General features: G+C 42.9%; 2 protein-coding genes across 3 annotated transcripts; both read right to left on the bottom strand.

The window, feature by feature from the left end:
* Positions 1-883: 883 nt before the first annotated feature.
* On the bottom strand, positions 884-16536 carry LOC120052946. Of its 2 annotated transcripts, none has more exons than XM_039000189.1 (3): positions 16082-16536; positions 2402-2532; positions 884-2212 (listed from the first exon to the last, which is right to left on the bottom strand). In XM_039000189.1, exons 1-3 carry the CDS (start codon positions 16338-16340, stop codon positions 1022-1024), a joined length of 1581 nt encoding a protein of 526 aa, XP_038856117.1. In that variant the 5' UTR covers positions 16341-16536; the 3' UTR covers positions 884-1021. The 2 variants fall into 2 exon arrangements, with proteins under 2 accessions (XP_038856117.1, XP_038856116.1); XM_039000188.1 differs by lacking the exon at positions 16082-16536 and adding an exon at positions 2910-3368.
* LOC120053009 (zinc finger protein 583-like) lies at positions 13843-15618 on the bottom strand. Its single transcript, XM_039000261.1, has 3 exons — positions 15567-15618; positions 15197-15361; positions 13843-15114 (listed from the first exon to the last, which is right to left on the bottom strand). Exon 3 carries the CDS (start codon positions 14948-14950, stop codon positions 14186-14188), a length of 765 nt encoding a protein of 254 aa, XP_038856189.1. The 5' UTR covers positions 14951-15114; positions 15197-15361; positions 15567-15618; the 3' UTR covers positions 13843-14185.
* Positions 16537-17579: the final 1043 nt, after the last annotated feature.

The following is a 17579-nucleotide window of genomic DNA, read 5'->3' as shown; positions in this document are numbered from 1 at the left end:
TTCGAGGGTGGCTGTTGTCGATGTGTTCCTGGTTCGAGCCCAGGTAGGGGCGAGGAGAGGGACGGAAGCTATACTGTTACACTGGCAATACTAAAGTGCCTATAAGAACATCCAATAGTCAAAGGTATATGAAATACAAATCATATAGAGAGAAATGGTCCTACAATTCCTATAATAACTACAACCTAAAACTTCTTACCTGGGAATATTGAAGTCTCATGTTAAAAGGAACCACCAGCTTTCATATGTTCTCATGTTCTGAGCAAGGAACTTAAACGTTAGCTTTTTTACATCCACATATTGCACTTTTACTTTCTTCTCCAACACTTTGTTTTTGCATTATTTAAACCAAATTGAACATGTTTCATTATTTATTTTATTGATGTATTATATTATGTTAAAATAAGTGTTCATTCAGTAATGTTGTAATTGTTATTATTACAAATAAATGAATCGGCCGATTAATCGGTATCGGCATTGAAAAATCATAATCGGTTGACCTCTAATTCAAACCACCCTTAACCAGCATGGCTACCACAGCATTCTGCTACGGTACGCCATCCCATCTGGTTTGTGCTTAGGAGGGAATATCATTTATTTTTCAACAGGACAATGACCCAACACACCTCCAGGCTGTGTAAGGGCTATTTGACCAAAGAGGAGAGTGATGGAGTGCTGCATCAGATGACCTGGCCTCCACAATCACCTGACCTCTACCCAATTGAGATGGTTTGGGATGAGTTGGACCGCAGAGTGAAGGAAAAGCAGCCAACAAGTGCTCAGCATATGTGGGAACTCCTTCAAGACTGTTGGAAAAGCATTCTAGGTGAAGCTGGTTGAAAGAATGCCAAGTGTGCAAAGCTGTCATCAAGGCAAAGGGCAGCTACTTTGATTTGTTTACCACTTTCTGGGTTACTATATGATTCCGTGTGTGTGGGTGTGTATATATGTATGCCTTATATATCACACAATGTCTGGATGAAATATTCTACCCAGCAATATTCAAAATCTATATATGCCTTCAGGAGAATGGCCTCTCTCCCGTGTGGATCTTCAGGTGCATCTTCAGCTGGTGCTGGCGGGAGAACCTCTTCTCACACAGCTGGCAGCGGAAGGGTTTCTCCCCTGTGTGGACCCTCTGGTGCCTCTTCAGGTCACCAGCCTGGGCAAAGCGCATTTGACACTGGGTACAGCTGAAGGGTTTCACCCCTGTGTGGACCCTCTGATGCCTCTTCAGGTGGCCAGCCTGGGCAAAGCGCATGTGACACTGGGTACAGCTAAAGGGTTTCACCCCTGTGTGGATCCTCTGGTGGATCTCTACCTTCTGGGTGCAGCTGAAGCCTTTGTTACAGAACATGCAGAGGAACCGTTTCTCTTTACTACTGCCTGATGTGGCTCCCCTTCCCTGAGTCTGGACTCTAGCCCTGTCATTTGAGTTCAATACCTGATCGAAAAGGACGCGGCCTTGTAAATCGGAAGTCGCCATCGACGTGGACACTGGGTCGCGATCCCTGAGCGCGTGTAAAGGGGAGTGGGTCGGGACATTTAGATTGGTCTTTAAACTGTAATCTAAGAAATCTCTGCCCTGTGAGAATCCATCTCCTAGGTGACAAGCTGCATTCCATGTGGGAGGAAAGTTGCCCTCCACTTTCACAGTCACTTCATCTACGACCAGACCTTCCCCTTTCTTATCTAGGCACCCTTCAGAGTATACACTACTACTGTACCGGTTCCAGTCCCCTCTAGATGGATCAGCCTGTGTCTCTAAACCCATGGATATGTTGCCAGGGGCCATCTCTGTAGCGTAAGAACAAGATAGAAACTGACAATTATCTAACGCGTCACCTGAGTCCCGATGGGAATGAACCAGGCTTCGGTTACCATAAAGTAAATACTCTGAGCCGGGAGCAGGAGGACAGCCCAGTCTCCCCAGTCCCAGTCTCTCTGGGTCTGACCTGTTGTCAGATCCTGTGTGTAAAAGCCTTTGTGTTACAGTTAAAGTCTTGGTGTCAGTCTCTGATTTGAGGACGGCGTTCAGCGTTCCACTGACCTCCGTGATGCTGCGTCGAGAGCTGGGCTGCGCTGGGGTGGTGGCGGGGTCCTCCATGGCTACAGCTGCACCAGACTGATTATCTCTGCTGTGCCGTGGGTCCTCCTCTCCTTCAGTCCTCTCCTGCTTGACCCCAGGACCTGCAGCCTCGGCATCTGCAGACTGACACAAGAAGATGGGAAGTTATTACTGGCACATGAGTTGAATTGCATAATAATGTCGTAAGGAAGTCTCACAAGCTCAACTATGGCAGAATAATATGTATGTACACGTAAGCAAGTGAGTAGCTGAGGGGAGCCTTTCTGAAATAAACTGGCCACATTTGATGTACTGTAATACTATTACATTAACCTCTATCACGATAACGTGCTGGGTTGAGGTTCCACTCCCCTCATCAACAGTGATTGATTGGTCATCGCTCCATGTATTGTGTCCCGCTGGCTTCACAAAGCTACTGTGGCCTCCAGTGAGATGTCCTTCACCTGAGAAAGTGATTGGGGAAAAAAGAGGTGGTTAGGTTAGGTACTGTCAAGTCTCAACACTATATTGTACACACTATTGACAGTTTTGATACTGTCTAGAATTGGCAAGGATGTAAGGTAACACTTTGCATAACTTATTGATATACTATGTATTGATCGATTTATATTGCATGCATCATTTTCAATGAGTAAATAATAGGAAATGCAGTACATCAATAATATGTTTAGAATATGATTGTGTCTTTGTGCAAGATGGCTAAGTAATTAGGGGAATTATTGCACACTATCCAAAAACAGACCAAGACCCATTTCTGGTTAACGCCTGTAAAGTCACACATGCGCAGAGGGGAGTAGTCTCGGCCTAATGCTAAATGTACCTCTTGCCATTCCTCTGTATCGGTCAATGATCTTGACACTTCTGGGACGACTGGCGACGACGCGCTGTTGCATTGTCCTCTCTGCGCGTTCCCGTGCAACCTTCAGTTCCAGTAGCTGTAGTTTCCTCCTTAATGCCCCGTTTTCTTTTCGGCTTTGAGTTATTTCCAAACGAAATACTGCATAGTCGTCGTCTACAAGTTTACATATATCTGCCACGGCTGCACTCGCTAGTACCTCCATGACGGAGGCTATTTGAGTGTGAAAAACCATAACGTTACAGTTTGCCATTGTTAGCTAACGTTAGCAGCTAGCTATCGTTACCTAGACAAATCCTGTCTCCAACGCGAATTATGGGATTATGTGCAGTTAAATGAGTCATATTTTGTTTTCCAGTGTGTTAATAAACGTATAAATAACGACTAAAAATACTAACGTGGAAACTCCTTTGTCACGGTTCACGTCCGTTTACTTCTTATTCTTTGGTGTCATGGCGTTCACACATTTTGTTTGTGCATCCCGCCACCTACTGTGCGGTAGTGTGGTCGATCACCTAACATTTTGTGATACAAAAATAAAATGGAAAACATTTCACCACCAACTAACCCTACACCTATATACCAATATTAACATTTTATAAAAAATCCCATTCCACTACTTTGACCCTAACTGATCCTACACCAGGCCAGCGGCCTGGGAGGACACGAGGGATTCTCATTCAACACACCTAACTCTTCTGCTGTAAAACATAGTGCAGATGCCACAACGGCATCTATTTTTTTATGTTCCAATTCTGCGGTACAGTTGATAACCATGGCAATGAATGCTAAGAAGCCAACCTTACTGAAGCACAAATTCATATCACTCTGTATTGGCCAAGGCCTACTACTCACCCTTGACCCATCATCCTCTACTCTCTTCACTGCTTCAACATATGACACCTTCTGTTCTACTTTGAAACTGGCAACCTCAACTGGTCTTTCTTGACAAGTAATTTTTACAATAATTGTTTACAAACAGATTATTTTATGGATTGTAAACTGACTCAAATGATGTCAATTAGCCTATCAGAAGCTTCTTCTAAAGCCATGACATCTTTTTCTGGAATTTTCCAAGCTGTTTAAAGGCACAGTCAGTTTAGTGTATATCACAATTCCAGTGGGTTAGAAATTTACACAGTGAAATAATCTGTCTGTAAACAATTGTTGGAAAAATTACTTGTGTCATGCACAAAGTAGATGTCCTAACCGACTTGCCAAAACTATAGTTTGTTATCAAGAAATGGTTGAAAAAGTGGTTTTAATGACTCCAACCTAAGTGTATGTAAATTCCAACTTCAACTGTATTATACATGAAGTGTGAAACATTACGTGAGGATTATATAGAGATGCTATCAATGTGCTGTGAGGGGAGATTCTCCATATAATCAATAAAAGGTTACAAAATTCTGTAAAATGTCACCAACTTATTCCTCAAGCATTAAGTCATTTTCTTCAGTGGGATACAACTGTTAACTTCCGATAGCCACATTGCAACTGGTTTCTTGGCAATCGCTAGCAATATTTCTGTTAGCTTTATAGTATGGCTTTGCCTAAGATTGGAATTAGTTAAGTGACCCAGTAGACAGACCTCAGTGTCTAAAAGGAATAACTAAAGAAGTCCTTGTTAGATAGGTGGTATTTCTGTTTCAGCTGTTCGAAGGACATAAGAATTCCCTCATAACAATGTTCCAGAAGAGTGATACCCTTATCAGACCATTGTCTAAAGTTACTATTCTGGAAAAACATAGGAATCTATCTGTTGTTCCATAGAGGGGTTTTAGGGGAAAGAAATCCCTCTCGTCTGAACAGCTCATGCAGTTTGCACCATGCCAGAATGTATAATTAAAGGGTTGTCTGTGATAGTTGGTAAAGATTCCGTCCCATTTGTAAAACAATTCTGCCCCAGTGTCCTCATGTACCTCAAACTGTTCAACCATGAGGGAGAAGGACTATTGTCAAACCTCTGAGCCAGAAATCTAGACTGCGCAGCCCAGTAATACATTCTGAAATTGGGGAGGTTTAAGCCTCCCTTGACCGTAATCAAGGGTCAGTTTGTCATGGCAAACCCTCGGGGTTTTGCCATGCCAGATAAACCGTCTGGTCAGCTTGTTGAGAGAGGAAAATAATGCTGCGGGCACAGGGATAGGGAGAGATGGAAACAAGTATAGAAATCTGGGCAGGACATTCATTTTAATTACATTAATTCTAACCCAGTAGAGTTAGAGGTAAATCCATCCATTTACACAGGTCACCCTCCACCTTTTGCAACAAGCTGGCCAGATTGAGTTTATATAGGTTGTTCAGGTTACCATCCACCATTATGCCCAAAGGCGACCATCTAAAAGGAAACGTATGCTTGATGGTATGGTGGTCAAAGACAGACAACGGTAAGATTTCGCTTTTATCAAAATTGACCTTATATCTAGAGAAAGAACTATTAAAAGGTTCTGTAAGTGAGAGAGGGAATGTTCTGGGTTTGTTAGAAATAAGATGAGGTCGTCTGCAAAAAGTGATAACTTATGGGTATGGGGGCCCACCTCAAAGCCATGTATGTCAGGGCACGTTCTAATGGCCTCAGCCAACGGTTCGATGGCGAGGGTGAAGAGGTGGGGGCTAATTGGGCAACCTTGTCTGTTCCCCCTATAGAGAGGGAAAGAGGAGGAAGTAATCCCATTGATGCAATCCTGGCTTTAGGATATTTGTAGAGTGATTTGATCAAATTTACAAACACGGTGCAGAAACCAAACTTGTCCAAGACGCGAAAGAGATATGGCCATTCGACCCTATCAAAGGCCTTTTCGGCATCGAGGAAGACTGCGACAGTAGGTATTTTTGTTTTTGTTAGCAGGGTGAATTATATCAAAAAACCTTCTGAGATTATTGGAGGACAATCTATTAATTATGAAGCCAGTCTGATCTGGGTTGACCAACAGGGGGAGACATGACTCCCATCTCTTAGATACCATCTTGGTGACCAGTTTACAATCTGTATTAAGGAGAGAGATTGGTGTTTAGGAGGCGTACTTTAGCGGGTTTTCCCCTTTCTTGTGAATTACTGTAATCGCAGATTGATAGAAAGACTCTGGAAAGCAGTTGTCCTCCCCGGCTTTTATAAGTACCTCCATAAGGTAGGGTACCAACAGCTCCTTAAATGATTTATAGAACTCTGGAGGGAAGCCATCCTCCCCAGGAGATTTATTAGAAGGTAAATATTTAATGGCCTCCAACAATTCAGACTGAGAACTGTTCACTCAGGCTCTCTCTGTCTTCCTCTGACAGGCATGTGAGGTTGAGAGAGGCGAGAAAAGATTGGGAAGTGTAGAGGTCCTCGTCATATTTCTTAAGTATCATTGATTTCAGTAGGGTCGAATGTTCTCGTTAGTAAGAGTTTCTATTGCATTAATTGTCCTCTTACTTTCCTCTGCTTTCAGTTGCCATGCCAATACTTGGTGTGCTTTCTCTCCAAGCTCGTAGTAATGCTGTTTTGATTTAGTGATGGCCCTCTCAGCTTGATATGTGTTCAGAATATTATATTTCAGTTTTTTATTTATCCAAAAGCCTGTATAGATCTTTAGTCGGGCCTCTTTGGTAGGTTCTCTAGCGCAGAGATTTCAGATAAAAGGAAATTCAGTTACGCACCGTGTTTTCTCTTCGACCCTTTAGTATAGGAAATGATCTGTCCCCTCAGATAGGCCTTCAATGTGTCCCAAAGACTTAAACTGTCAGGAGTGGAGGGTTTGTTTGTCAAAGTAAAAATATTGATCTGCTCTTTGATGAATGCACAAACTTCAGGAGTGTAGAATATAGTCTCCATCTATATGCTCCATTTACCTTGGTGGGAATGGAGATTGATAATACCAGAGGAGAAAGGCCACTAAGCAATCTGGGGAGATAATCGGTATCTAACACTATGAAACAGTTGGGTTGAAAGCAAAAAGTTGTGGGTTGAATAAAAGCAATAGTCCCTATCCTGTGGGTGCATCCGTCTCCAGATGTCTAGTAATTTGAGATCCTTCATGAATGACCAGGTGAGCTTGGCGGCTTTGATAAGAGGGGAGGGTTTATCAGATGACCTATCAAGAACTGTATCTAAACAAAAATGTAAATCTCCTCCAGCCAGTAGCCATCCTTGTGGTGCTTGAGCAACCTGAAGGAAAACATTCTAAATAAACATATGGTCATCGAAGTCGGGAGCATAAATATTCAATAGACTTCGAATACATATGCACCAAAACAAACCTGCCTGAGGGATCAGATATGGTGTTGCTGACACAGAAGGGAATGTGTTAACTTATCAAAATTGCAGTTCCTCTTCCTGCTTTGGAGTTAAAAGACGCAAAAACTTGTCCTACCCAATCCCTCTTTCATTTATTGTGTAAGATGTTTCTTGTAAAAACACAACGTCAGCCTTTATTTTCTTAAGGCATGTATAGACTCTTTTCCTATTAACCAGGCTGTTAAGACCATTTACGTTGAATGTGACATATTTTAGTGGATTAAGCATGGGTTGGGTTTCAAATATATAACCGAATGGTAATCCCTAATATGTAAATAGTCAGGTGATGTTTCAACTTTAGGTCACTTCAGAGTTCAAACTCTCTCTCTCTTTAGGAAGGAAACAACATTAAACATAGAAAAAAAAACTATATATATATAAATAAAACCCAGCCACCCTGAATATCAGACTAAAACCACAATCCCAACAATCAAACATGAACACACTTGTAGAGATATGTTGTTGCTCGCTTTCCATCTTGCTCTTACTAGCTAAACCTTGGCGTAAACTAAAACCTACGAGCTCTCTATGTTGAAAGCAAACGTTGTGAATAGACAGTGAAGGCTGAATATTTACTGTCAACAATAAGGGCTGCTTGAGTCTCTTTTCAGGAGAAGATGAGAAACATAAATGGGGGAAAAGGCAATGGGCCTAAGCCTACTAATTTGCTTCACCCAGTGGATATTGACAAAACCAAGATATACTCTCCTGTAAATGTAATAAAACTCACCACGGGAGTTCATCTGATTTCTTGTGAATTTTCAGTGAAAGACCTTTGTTACCATCTTGAATTTCCCAGAGGAGAGTAGCAAGCATGCCGGAAGACTCGGGGGAGGCTGCTGAGAGCAACAGTCATCTGAGTTGAGGGCTAATGCCAATCTTGCTAGCTGTGGCATTATCATTATCTTGGGATTCAACAAAGTTTTGGTCATCCTTAGTGCCTCTCGGCCGGAGGTCCATGGCTCTTTGGGAAGGTAAGTACTTAACAGTTTATCAGCCAATGTTAGAATATTGTTTCAACGTTGTTATTTAGGTAATAATAGGTTAACTTTGAAGAGCTCGGTTTGTTAACCTCTGCTCAGCTTCACGGCATCACGTGCTCTCCCGAGCGGTCTGTTTAAACTACTAGCACACAGCTCAGACACCCATGCATACCCCACAAGACGTGACACCAGAGGTCTCTTCACAGTCCCCAAGTCCAGAACAGACTATGGGAGGCACACAGTACTAAATAGAGCCATGACTACACAGAAATCTATTCCACATCAAGTAACTCATGCAAGCAGTAAAATCTGATAAAAATACACCTTATGGAACAGCGGGAATGTGAAGAGACACACATGATAACATATGCACTATACACACATGTAGACATGGATTTTGTGTTGTAGATATGTGGTAGTAAGGTAGTGGCCTGAGGGTACACACTTAATGTGTTGTGAAATGCATTGTAATGCTTTCAAAATTGTATAACTGCCTTAATTTTGCTGGACCTCAGGAAGAGTAGCCAATGCCTTGGCAGCAGCTAATGGGGTCCATAATAAATACAAAGACATATTTTCCACAACAATTTTTCTCCTTTTCCTATTCTGTTGGACAAAACAGTGTGTTGGTAAGAATAGAGTAGAAAATATAATTACTTTATTCCATCTACATCACCGCAGTAAGGTAAATATTTAACTGTCCTTGTTTTAGCCTAGGTTTACTGTCTCTCTGAAACACAGGTATTTACACAAACCTGTTTTTAAATGAAAGTTAAAGGGTATGTGGTCAATTACCCTCTTACCCCAAGACCAGGGTTTAAAGTTAACTTTTTGATCCACCAGCCACACAGATTTTTATCAGCCAAAATATTTTTTTCGCCATAATTACATCAACAAACACAAAAGAACAGATGATCATGCTTAATAATTCTAATACAAAAAAAATGTATTAGTGAGTTATTTAATTAAATTCTTTATGACCTGAGTCTTATTAACCAAAATATCAGATGAGACTACATGTTCAGCTGGCACTTTAAGGGTGGGAGGTTACCGTGGTAACATGGCCACTCGAGTGGTGTCACGGGTGTCTGTGATTTAGTAGTAGTTGACAGCATCTCTTCGCAATTAGTTAAAGCAGCAGACTCAAACTAACATTGAAAAACAAGCCACATTGTGAACAAAACAATGTAAATAACCAAGAAACACAAGGACAAAGTCTCATTTTGTAGACTTTAGAGTAAATTAGACAAACTTTTATGCCTGTGCGCAGCGCCTCCAAAAATGAATCTATCAGAACAGTGCACAAAGCTCCCCAGCCAGGCAGTGTTGCATCGCGAGGTGGGATATAGAATCTCATTTATTTTAGCGATTAGCAGATATGAAACAAAACGACAGAAGTACTTTGAAAACAGCTACTGCAGCATTTTTCTGCTATAAAGCAACTCACATGTGCTCATACTTGACTTTTTACTTATTTTTATTTGCAAATGAGAATGTAGTGCTGAATGTAGAGCCCTGCAAATTGACCACCCGCCCACGTGGCTAGTGAAATAGGTATTGGCGGGTAAGAATGTCTAAATCTATCTGCATTTGGCTGGTATTAATTTTATGCCCTGCCCAAGACAATTCAGGTGATAACTAATAATATGTTAGATAAAGAATGGTTGCCAGATATCCCCTGTGTACATCTCAAGCCACACTGCTATGATTTCTCCCAATTGTGGACACTCCTATGTCTGATACGGTTAGTCAGGAAGTAAAGGCTCTTGTAACATAGTTTGCACTTGATGGGCCTCTCCTTGGTGTGAACGGTCTGGTGCATCGTCACATAGTTCAGCAAAGCGCTTCCCATTCGTGGGGCAGGCATAAGGCTTTAGTCTGAACACTCAGCCTCCCACGTTGTGACCCAATGACACCAGAGGTGGTAGAAGCACGAGCCTGTCTTTGAGCTCCCTCCTTGACCACTAGCCATTGTTTTGGGTGTTTTGGGGATTGTATGCTGTGTTACAGGCTAGACATCTCGTGGTAAACGCCCATCCTAACCCTGTCTGTATTGGTGGGATAACCATGAGGTAGCTGAGGAAGGCTAGACCCAGGCCTTCTATGAACCCAGTCACCAGGCGAGACCCTGAAGGAGAAGACAGACTATTTGTTTTTGTCTGTTTTTTTTAAAAGTGACTGAGATTCTGCATGAAAAGCGCTAAATAAAATAAATATTATTACTACTTATCACTCATTATACACTATTAATGGGCCATGTGCATTTTCTGCTGGTGTATCCTGAGGTAGCTCCTCTCTGAGAACCTCTTCCCACAGTGCATACAGGCAAACGGCCTCTCTCCCGTGTGGACCTTCAGGTGCATCTTCAGGTTGGACAACTAGGAGAAACTGTCCGGCAAAGATGGCAGCCAAACGATTTCAAACCTGTGCACATCCTCCGAACACGGGAAGCACTTCTCTTTGCTCCCAGATCTGCTGATAGCGTTACTACTACTGTAATTTGTCAATGGGCTTGTGTAGCCATTTAGTGTTGAGGCACTGGCATTGTCTGAGGTCTGGTTTAACATTAGGAGAGTGTGAGGAGGATGAAGGCCAGGGAGTGTCTGTGTTGTTGCACGTTCCATGTTCCAGTTGATAGATCCTATAGAAGGCAGGCTGAAGGCAGCACCTGTTAGGTGGTTAACCTGAGGCACCATCAGTCTCTCTAAATCACAAACATAGGAGCAGGACGGAGAATCAGTAGCCGAATCTGTGTCTATTCTCTCCTGCCGCATACGGACACCTCCCCGTCCCCGCAGACCAAATCTACGCCTCTCCCAGGTCTCAGCCAGTCTGTTGTCATAGAGACTAAGTTCAGGTGTTGATTTTTGCTCAACTGTGTTTCTGGTTATTTAAAACGGTTGTTCCCCAGCTCAGAGTTGAGGACGCTGTCCCATCGACTGACCTCCACTATGTCACCTCTGGTCCTGGCCTGCTCAGTGATGTTGTCCCGTAAGCCCTTGGCTCCACCAGTCTGGGTCTGGGAATCCAAGATGGCCACCCAGTCTCCACTGTTAGCCTCCAGCCAACCACCTGTAGGAAGAGGTTAGAAAATAGACTTTACAAACATGGCAGAGAAAACTATACATATGGAACTTGTGAGTCAATTACCTGGTCAAGTTCATACATTATAATTTGTGTTTCTGTATGTAAACAAAGTTGTATTGATTTAATTTTATGAATTAAGAAAATTAAGAAAAAATAGCCAGGCGCATCAGTATTCCCATTGAAGATCTTTTACTGTATATGTATTTCTCCCTTACCTTGCTCCCCCATCTTTAGTCCACTCAGCAGGTCAATGCTCTCTGGTCCATCTTCTATGGTCTCCTCTTTGACCAGCAGCAGATCAGGCTTCCCATCCTCCATGTCTACTGACTGTAAGAAATACAGAGTGAGAGGATGTTGGATCAAGAAAACTGATATGAGCAACCTGCTATGGAACATCTTCTGATTGGACAATGAGGGATTGCTATGAGTACTATGCAAACGTGTTAGTTGATTTGATTACCTGACACTTTATAATGGTTTGATAATTCAAAGGCATGGTCCCACACTTAAGACAAAAATGAATAAAGACCTGGCGGCGTATCCACAAAGAGTCTCAAAGTAGGAAATTGCCAGCAGCCCTGCATAGGACTACCTGCCATAACATCATCTGGCTCAGAGGATCTTCCCTTGGAGACGAGACCATTCCCCAAACAATTTAATGAAATGTCATATTGCATTCTGTCTCTGTTGTTCATTCAGCCTGTACTAGATTGAAGTCTTGTTGTCCTCCATGACCATGTTCCCCAAGACCCTCATCAGCTCTGGACCCTCCTCCTCCTTCACCAGCAGCACCTCTGGACCCTCCTCCTCATAGAAGAGACAGGTGATACAGATTACACAGACATACACTACCTCACAGACATACACTCCCACAGATAATAAAACACAGTTTCAACATGGAGTGTTTACCCATCCCCACTATGTTTCAGTCCTATACTGTTACAGAACTTCATTGTTGTTAAACCCATCATGATGGACACATATATATATATATCAGCTATGATGTCATCATCAGACAAACCTGACTAAACTATTTTGACGTGTACAGAAGGTGTTAGTGTGTGGGTATGTGTAGGTATATTTAGTAAGTGTATATTGGTTATAAAGAGCTGTTGTATGTATGCAGAACAGGGTGAGATCAGATGTGATGTATACTAAAGAGAGTCTCAATGAAAGTCTTAGAATAAAAATGTACCATTTTGTTTTTAAACATAAACAAGAGTTGCACCATATGAAAACCACACGTCTCTCTGCGTACCTGGCAGATATCTCAGCTTGTATGTTGGCCCACAACCTCGACAAGATGGAGCTGCTCTTCCTCTCTGGGAAAGCCTGCCTGCTCCAAGACCTCTCCATCATGGATGATAACTCCACGGTGTCCCCCTCCCAGAGTGCAAAAAACCTTGGCGTGACCCTGGACAACACCCTGTCATTCTCTGCAAACATCAAAGCAGTGACTCGCTCCTGCAGGCTCATGCTCTACAACATCCGTAGAGTACGACCCTTCCTCACACAGGAAGTGTCGCAGGTCCAGGCTCTTTTCATCTCCCATCTAGACTACTGCAACTCTCTGTTGGCTGGGCTCCCCGCTTGTGCCATCAAACCCCTGCAACTTATCTAGAACGCTGCAGCCCGTTTGGTGTTCAACCTTCCTAAGTTCTCCCATTTCACCCCGCTCCTCCGCACACTCCACTGGCTTCAAATCAAATCTCACATCCACTATAAGACCATGGTGCTTGCCTACAGAGCAGCAAGGGGAATTGCCCCTCCCTACCTTCAGGCTATGCTCGAACCCTACACCCCAACCCGAGTACTCCGATCTGCCACCTTTGGTCTCTTGGCCGTCCCACGCCTACAGGTAGGTCAGCTCAAGCTCACCCCAGTCAAAGCTCTTCTCGGTCCTGGCACCAAAGGACAGAGTGTCTTAAATGTTTCCCACGTCTTTTCTCTTTTCCTACTAGCACTGACTTTGCGGATACCTACTTTATTGAGGGAAAATGTACCCATTACAATGAGTGTCTGATAAATTACTAAAATGTAAAATGTAATGTCTCAACTAAACATCTGATTGAACTTGATAAACTGAAAAACATTTTATAGTTAATCAGAAGTAATGAAATAGGAATTTGTGAACATTATATAGCCTACACAGTTAAGCATAATATGTAACAGACTTTTTTAGGCTTAAATATGCCTTATACACTGAGTATTCCAAACATTAGGAACACCTTCCTAATATTGAGTTGCAACCCCCCTTTTGCCCTCAGAACAGCCTCAATTAGTCATGGCATGGACTCTACAAGGTATCAAAAGCATTTCAAAGGGATGCTGGCCCATGTTGACTACAATGCTTTCCACAGTTGTGTCAAGTTGGTTGGATGTCCTTTGGGTGTCTGACCATTATTGATACGCACTGGAAATTGTTGAGCGTGAAAAACCCAGCAGTGGTGCAATTCTCAACATAAACCGGTGCGCCTGGCACCTACTACCATAACCTGTTCAAAGGCTCTAAAATCTTGCCCATTCACCCTCTGAATGGCCCACATACACAATCCATGTCTCAATTGTCTCAAGGTTTAAAAATCCTTGTTTAACCCGTCTCCTCCCCTTCATCTACACTGATTGAAGTTGATTTAATAAGTGATCAAAGCCTTCACCTAGTCAGTCTGTCATGGAAAGAGCAGAGGTTCTTAATGTTTTGTATACTCAGTGTATATCACACTGGATGCAATATTCTACCCAGGAATATTGAACACTGAAATCGGTTACTCTCGTTATTTCAAATGCATCTGTGGGTATTTTCTGTTGACAACAATTACAATTAATCTGTATTTAATGCAGGGTTTGATCTAAACGTCAGATGGTATCGAGTGGAATGGTGACTTTCTATGTTATAGAGTAGAATGGTTTTTCTCCTGGTGTATCCTGAGGTAGCTTCTCTCTGAGAACCTCTTCCTGCAGTGTGCACAGGCAAACGGCCTCTCTCCCGTGTGGACCTTCAGGTGCCTCTTCAGCTGGTGCTGGCGGGAGAACTTCTTCTCACACTGGGGGCAGCTGTATGGTTTCTCCCCTGTGTGGACCATCTGGTGCCTCTTCAGATCACCAGCCTGGGCGAAGCACATGTAACACTGGGTACAGCTGAAGGGTTTCTCCCCTGTGTGGACCCTCTGGTGGATCTCCACTTTCTGGGGGCAGCTGAAACCTTTGTTACAGAACATGCAGAGGAACCGTTTCTCTTTACTATTGCCTGATGTTGCTCCCCCTCCCTGAGCCTGGGCTCTAGCCCTGTCGATTGAGTTCAATACCTGATCGAAAAGGACGTGGCCATGTGAATCAGGAGGCCCCATCGACGTAGATACTGGGTCGCGATCCCTGAGCGTGTGTAAAGGGGAGTGGGTGACAAAATGTTGATTTGTCTCTGAACTTCCCCTGTAATCTAAGAAATCTCTGCCCTGTAAGTGTCCGTCTCCTAGGTGACTATCTGCATTCCATGTGGGAGGAGCGTGGCCCTCCACTTTCACCTCATCTACCACTATAACCTCCCCTTTCTTATCTAGGCACCCTTCAGAGTATACAGTACTACTGTACTGGTTCCAGTCCCTTCTAGACAGATCAGTCTGTGTCTCCAAACCCAAGGTCATGTTGTCAGGGTCCATCTCTGTAGCGTAAGAACAAGACAGATCAACCCCAGTGTCTAAAGCGTCACCATCACCATGGGAATGAACCGTCCTCTGGATCTGATGAAATACCGGTGAGTACTCTGAGCCGGGAGCGGGAGCAGGAGGACAGCCCAGTGGCACCAGTCTCTCTGGGTCAGATCCTGGGTGTAAGAGCCTGTGTGTTACAGTTGAAGTCTCTGTGTCTGTTTCTGACTTCAGGGTGGCTTTCGGCATTCCACTGACCTCTGTGATGCTACGTCGGGTCCTGGGCGGCGCTGGGGCGATGGTGGGGTCCTTTGTGGCTACAGGGGGCGCTCCAGTCTGGATGTCTCTGCTTTGCCGTGGTTCCACCTCTCCTTCAGTCTTCTCCAGCTTGACCCCAGGACCTGTAGCCTCTGCATCTGCAGACTGACCAAAAAATAGGAGGTTATTACCAGTACATAAGTAGAATTGGATAGCAATGTCTTTGGGAAGTCTCACAATACAAGCTCCCCTATGGCAGATAAATTAGGATGCAAGCAAGTAAATAGCTGAGTGGAGCCTTTCTGAACTAAACAGGCCACATTTGATTACAAAGTAACTGTAATGTTTTATGCAACACTATTACACTAACCTCTATCACGATAATGTGCTGGGTTGAGGTTCCACTCCCCTCATCAATAGTGATTGGTTGGTCATCTGTCCATGTATGGTGTCCTGCTGGCTTCACAAAGCTCCTGTGGCCTCCAGTGAGATTTCCTTCACCTGAGAGAGTGATTGGGGGAAAATAGGTCGTTAGCTACTGTCAATGCTCAACTGTATATTGTACACTATTTACAGTTTTAATACTGTCTAGAATTGGCACGGATATAAGGTAACACTTCTCATTACTTATTGATATACTATTTATAGATCACTAGATTGTTCCATGCATCACATTGTTTTCACTAAGTGAACAGGAAATGCAGTAAAAAAAAGTGGTTATAATATGATATTGTGTCTTTGCGCAAGATAACTAAGTAATCAGGGGAATTATTGCACACTATTCAAAAACTGACCAAGACCCAATTCTGGGTAACATCTGAACAAATGTGCAGAGGTGAACGGGGCGACAGGCACTGAGCTACATATATGAATGGCAAAATGTACCTCTTGCCATTCCTCTGTATTGGTCGAGGATCTTGACACTACTGGGACGACTGACGAGGACGCGCTCCCGTGCCACCTTCAGTTCCAAAAGATGCAGTTTCCTCCGCAATGCCCCGTTTTCTTTCTGGCTTTGAGTTATTTCCAAACGAAACACTGCATAGTCGTCTTCTACGAGTTTACAGATGTCTGCCACGGCTGCATTTGCTAGCACCTCCAAGATTGAGGCAATTTGAGTGTGAAAAACCATACAGTTATCCATTGTTAGCACCTAGCTAGCTAGGGTTACCTAGATAACATGTCAACCAAGTCCTGTCTCCTACGCGAATTAAACAATAACCGGGGTACGTATGCAATGCTGTGCAGTTAAGTCATATTTTGAGTCCTATGGTGTTAAAAAAGGTCTAAATAATAACTGTAAAAACGCTAACGTGGAAATTGTTGTTGGCCACTGTTCATTTCCGTTTTAACTATGATGCCAACCAATAACACCCTTTCTCTTCAGTGTAAAGGGTGTGGCTAAATGAAAAGGATATGCGCGCTGCTCTTTGAAATACGGTACTGCTTATGTAAACTACCAGTGTTTCCCAAACCTGGTTCTCGAGTACCCAACAGTACACATTTTTATTGTAGCCCTGGACAAACACACCTCATTCAACTTGTTGAGGGCTTGATGATTCGTTGACAAGTTGAATCAGGTGTGCTTGTCCAGGGTACTCGAGGAACAGGGTTGGGAAACACTGCAACAGTGGGATACATAACAATAATACACATACCAGATTTTGGAGATTAAAGTTTAAAGAGGAGCACAAACAAATATCTGATTAACGGTAACTCCTACTTACTACCCAGTGACTTGGGAGGGCTATAGGGGAAAGGCCCACAGTAGGGGTTGTTGACATTTACTGTAGGTCCAACAGAGGAGCGCACATTTTTATATTTTTGTTCTTTATAATTCATCCACTTGACAGGTGTGGCATATCAAGAAGCGGAGTAGTATTTCTTTCTGTCTGATTATTTCTTCCTTCTACGAACTGTCACTCAGTAAAATCTTAGACATTTTTGCATGTTGCGTTTTGAGATATACTGAACAAAATATGAACGCAACATGCAACAATTTCAAATATTTTACTGAGTTACAGCTTATATTAAATATATTCATTAGACACTAATCTATGGATTTCACATGACTCGGAATACAGACATGCATCTGTTTGTTACAGATACCTTAAAAAAATGTAATGTATTCTCATTCTTTGAAAAAGCCTTCTAAACCTCTTAATATCACCACAACACTTATCCAAGTCCGATGTGTGACAAGATGGGAATATAAAATGGAATGAGACAAACTTCGGCAACTCCAAATTGGGCCTTTTTAAGGCGTACTGAGATTATATAAACAGCCATTTCTGTACCGGAAACCAGGATCAGGTCTTTGCGCTTGTTGTGACATATTGGTGAATTCCGAATCCTTAAAGACAAACACTTATTTAAACACTTC

This window comes from Salvelinus namaycush, chromosome 8, assembly GCF_016432855.1.
Source record: "Salvelinus namaycush isolate Seneca chromosome 8, SaNama_1.0, whole genome shotgun sequence".
In the NCBI taxonomy this organism is placed as follows: Eukaryota; Metazoa; Chordata; class Actinopteri; order Salmoniformes; family Salmonidae; genus Salvelinus; species Salvelinus namaycush.
This window is presented reverse-complemented; position numbering and strand designations above follow the sequence as displayed.

Coding starts and splice junctions, on each gene's coding strand:
- LOC120052946 (XM_039000188.1), bottom strand. CDS start 3,198: ATGGCAAACTGTAACGTTATGGTTTTTCACACTCAAATAGCCTCCGTC. Junction 2,533..2,909: donor ATACAGAGGAATGGCAAGAG/GTACATTTAGCA, acceptor TCACTTTCTCAG/GTGAAGGACATCTCACTGGA. Junction 2,213..2,401: donor AGCACGTTATCGTGATAGAG/GTTAATGTAATA, acceptor TTCTTGTGTCAG/TCTGCAGATGCCGAGGCTGC.
- LOC120053009 (XM_039000261.1), bottom strand. CDS start 14,950: ATGGACCCTGACAACATGACCTTGGGTTTGGAGACACAGACTGATCTG.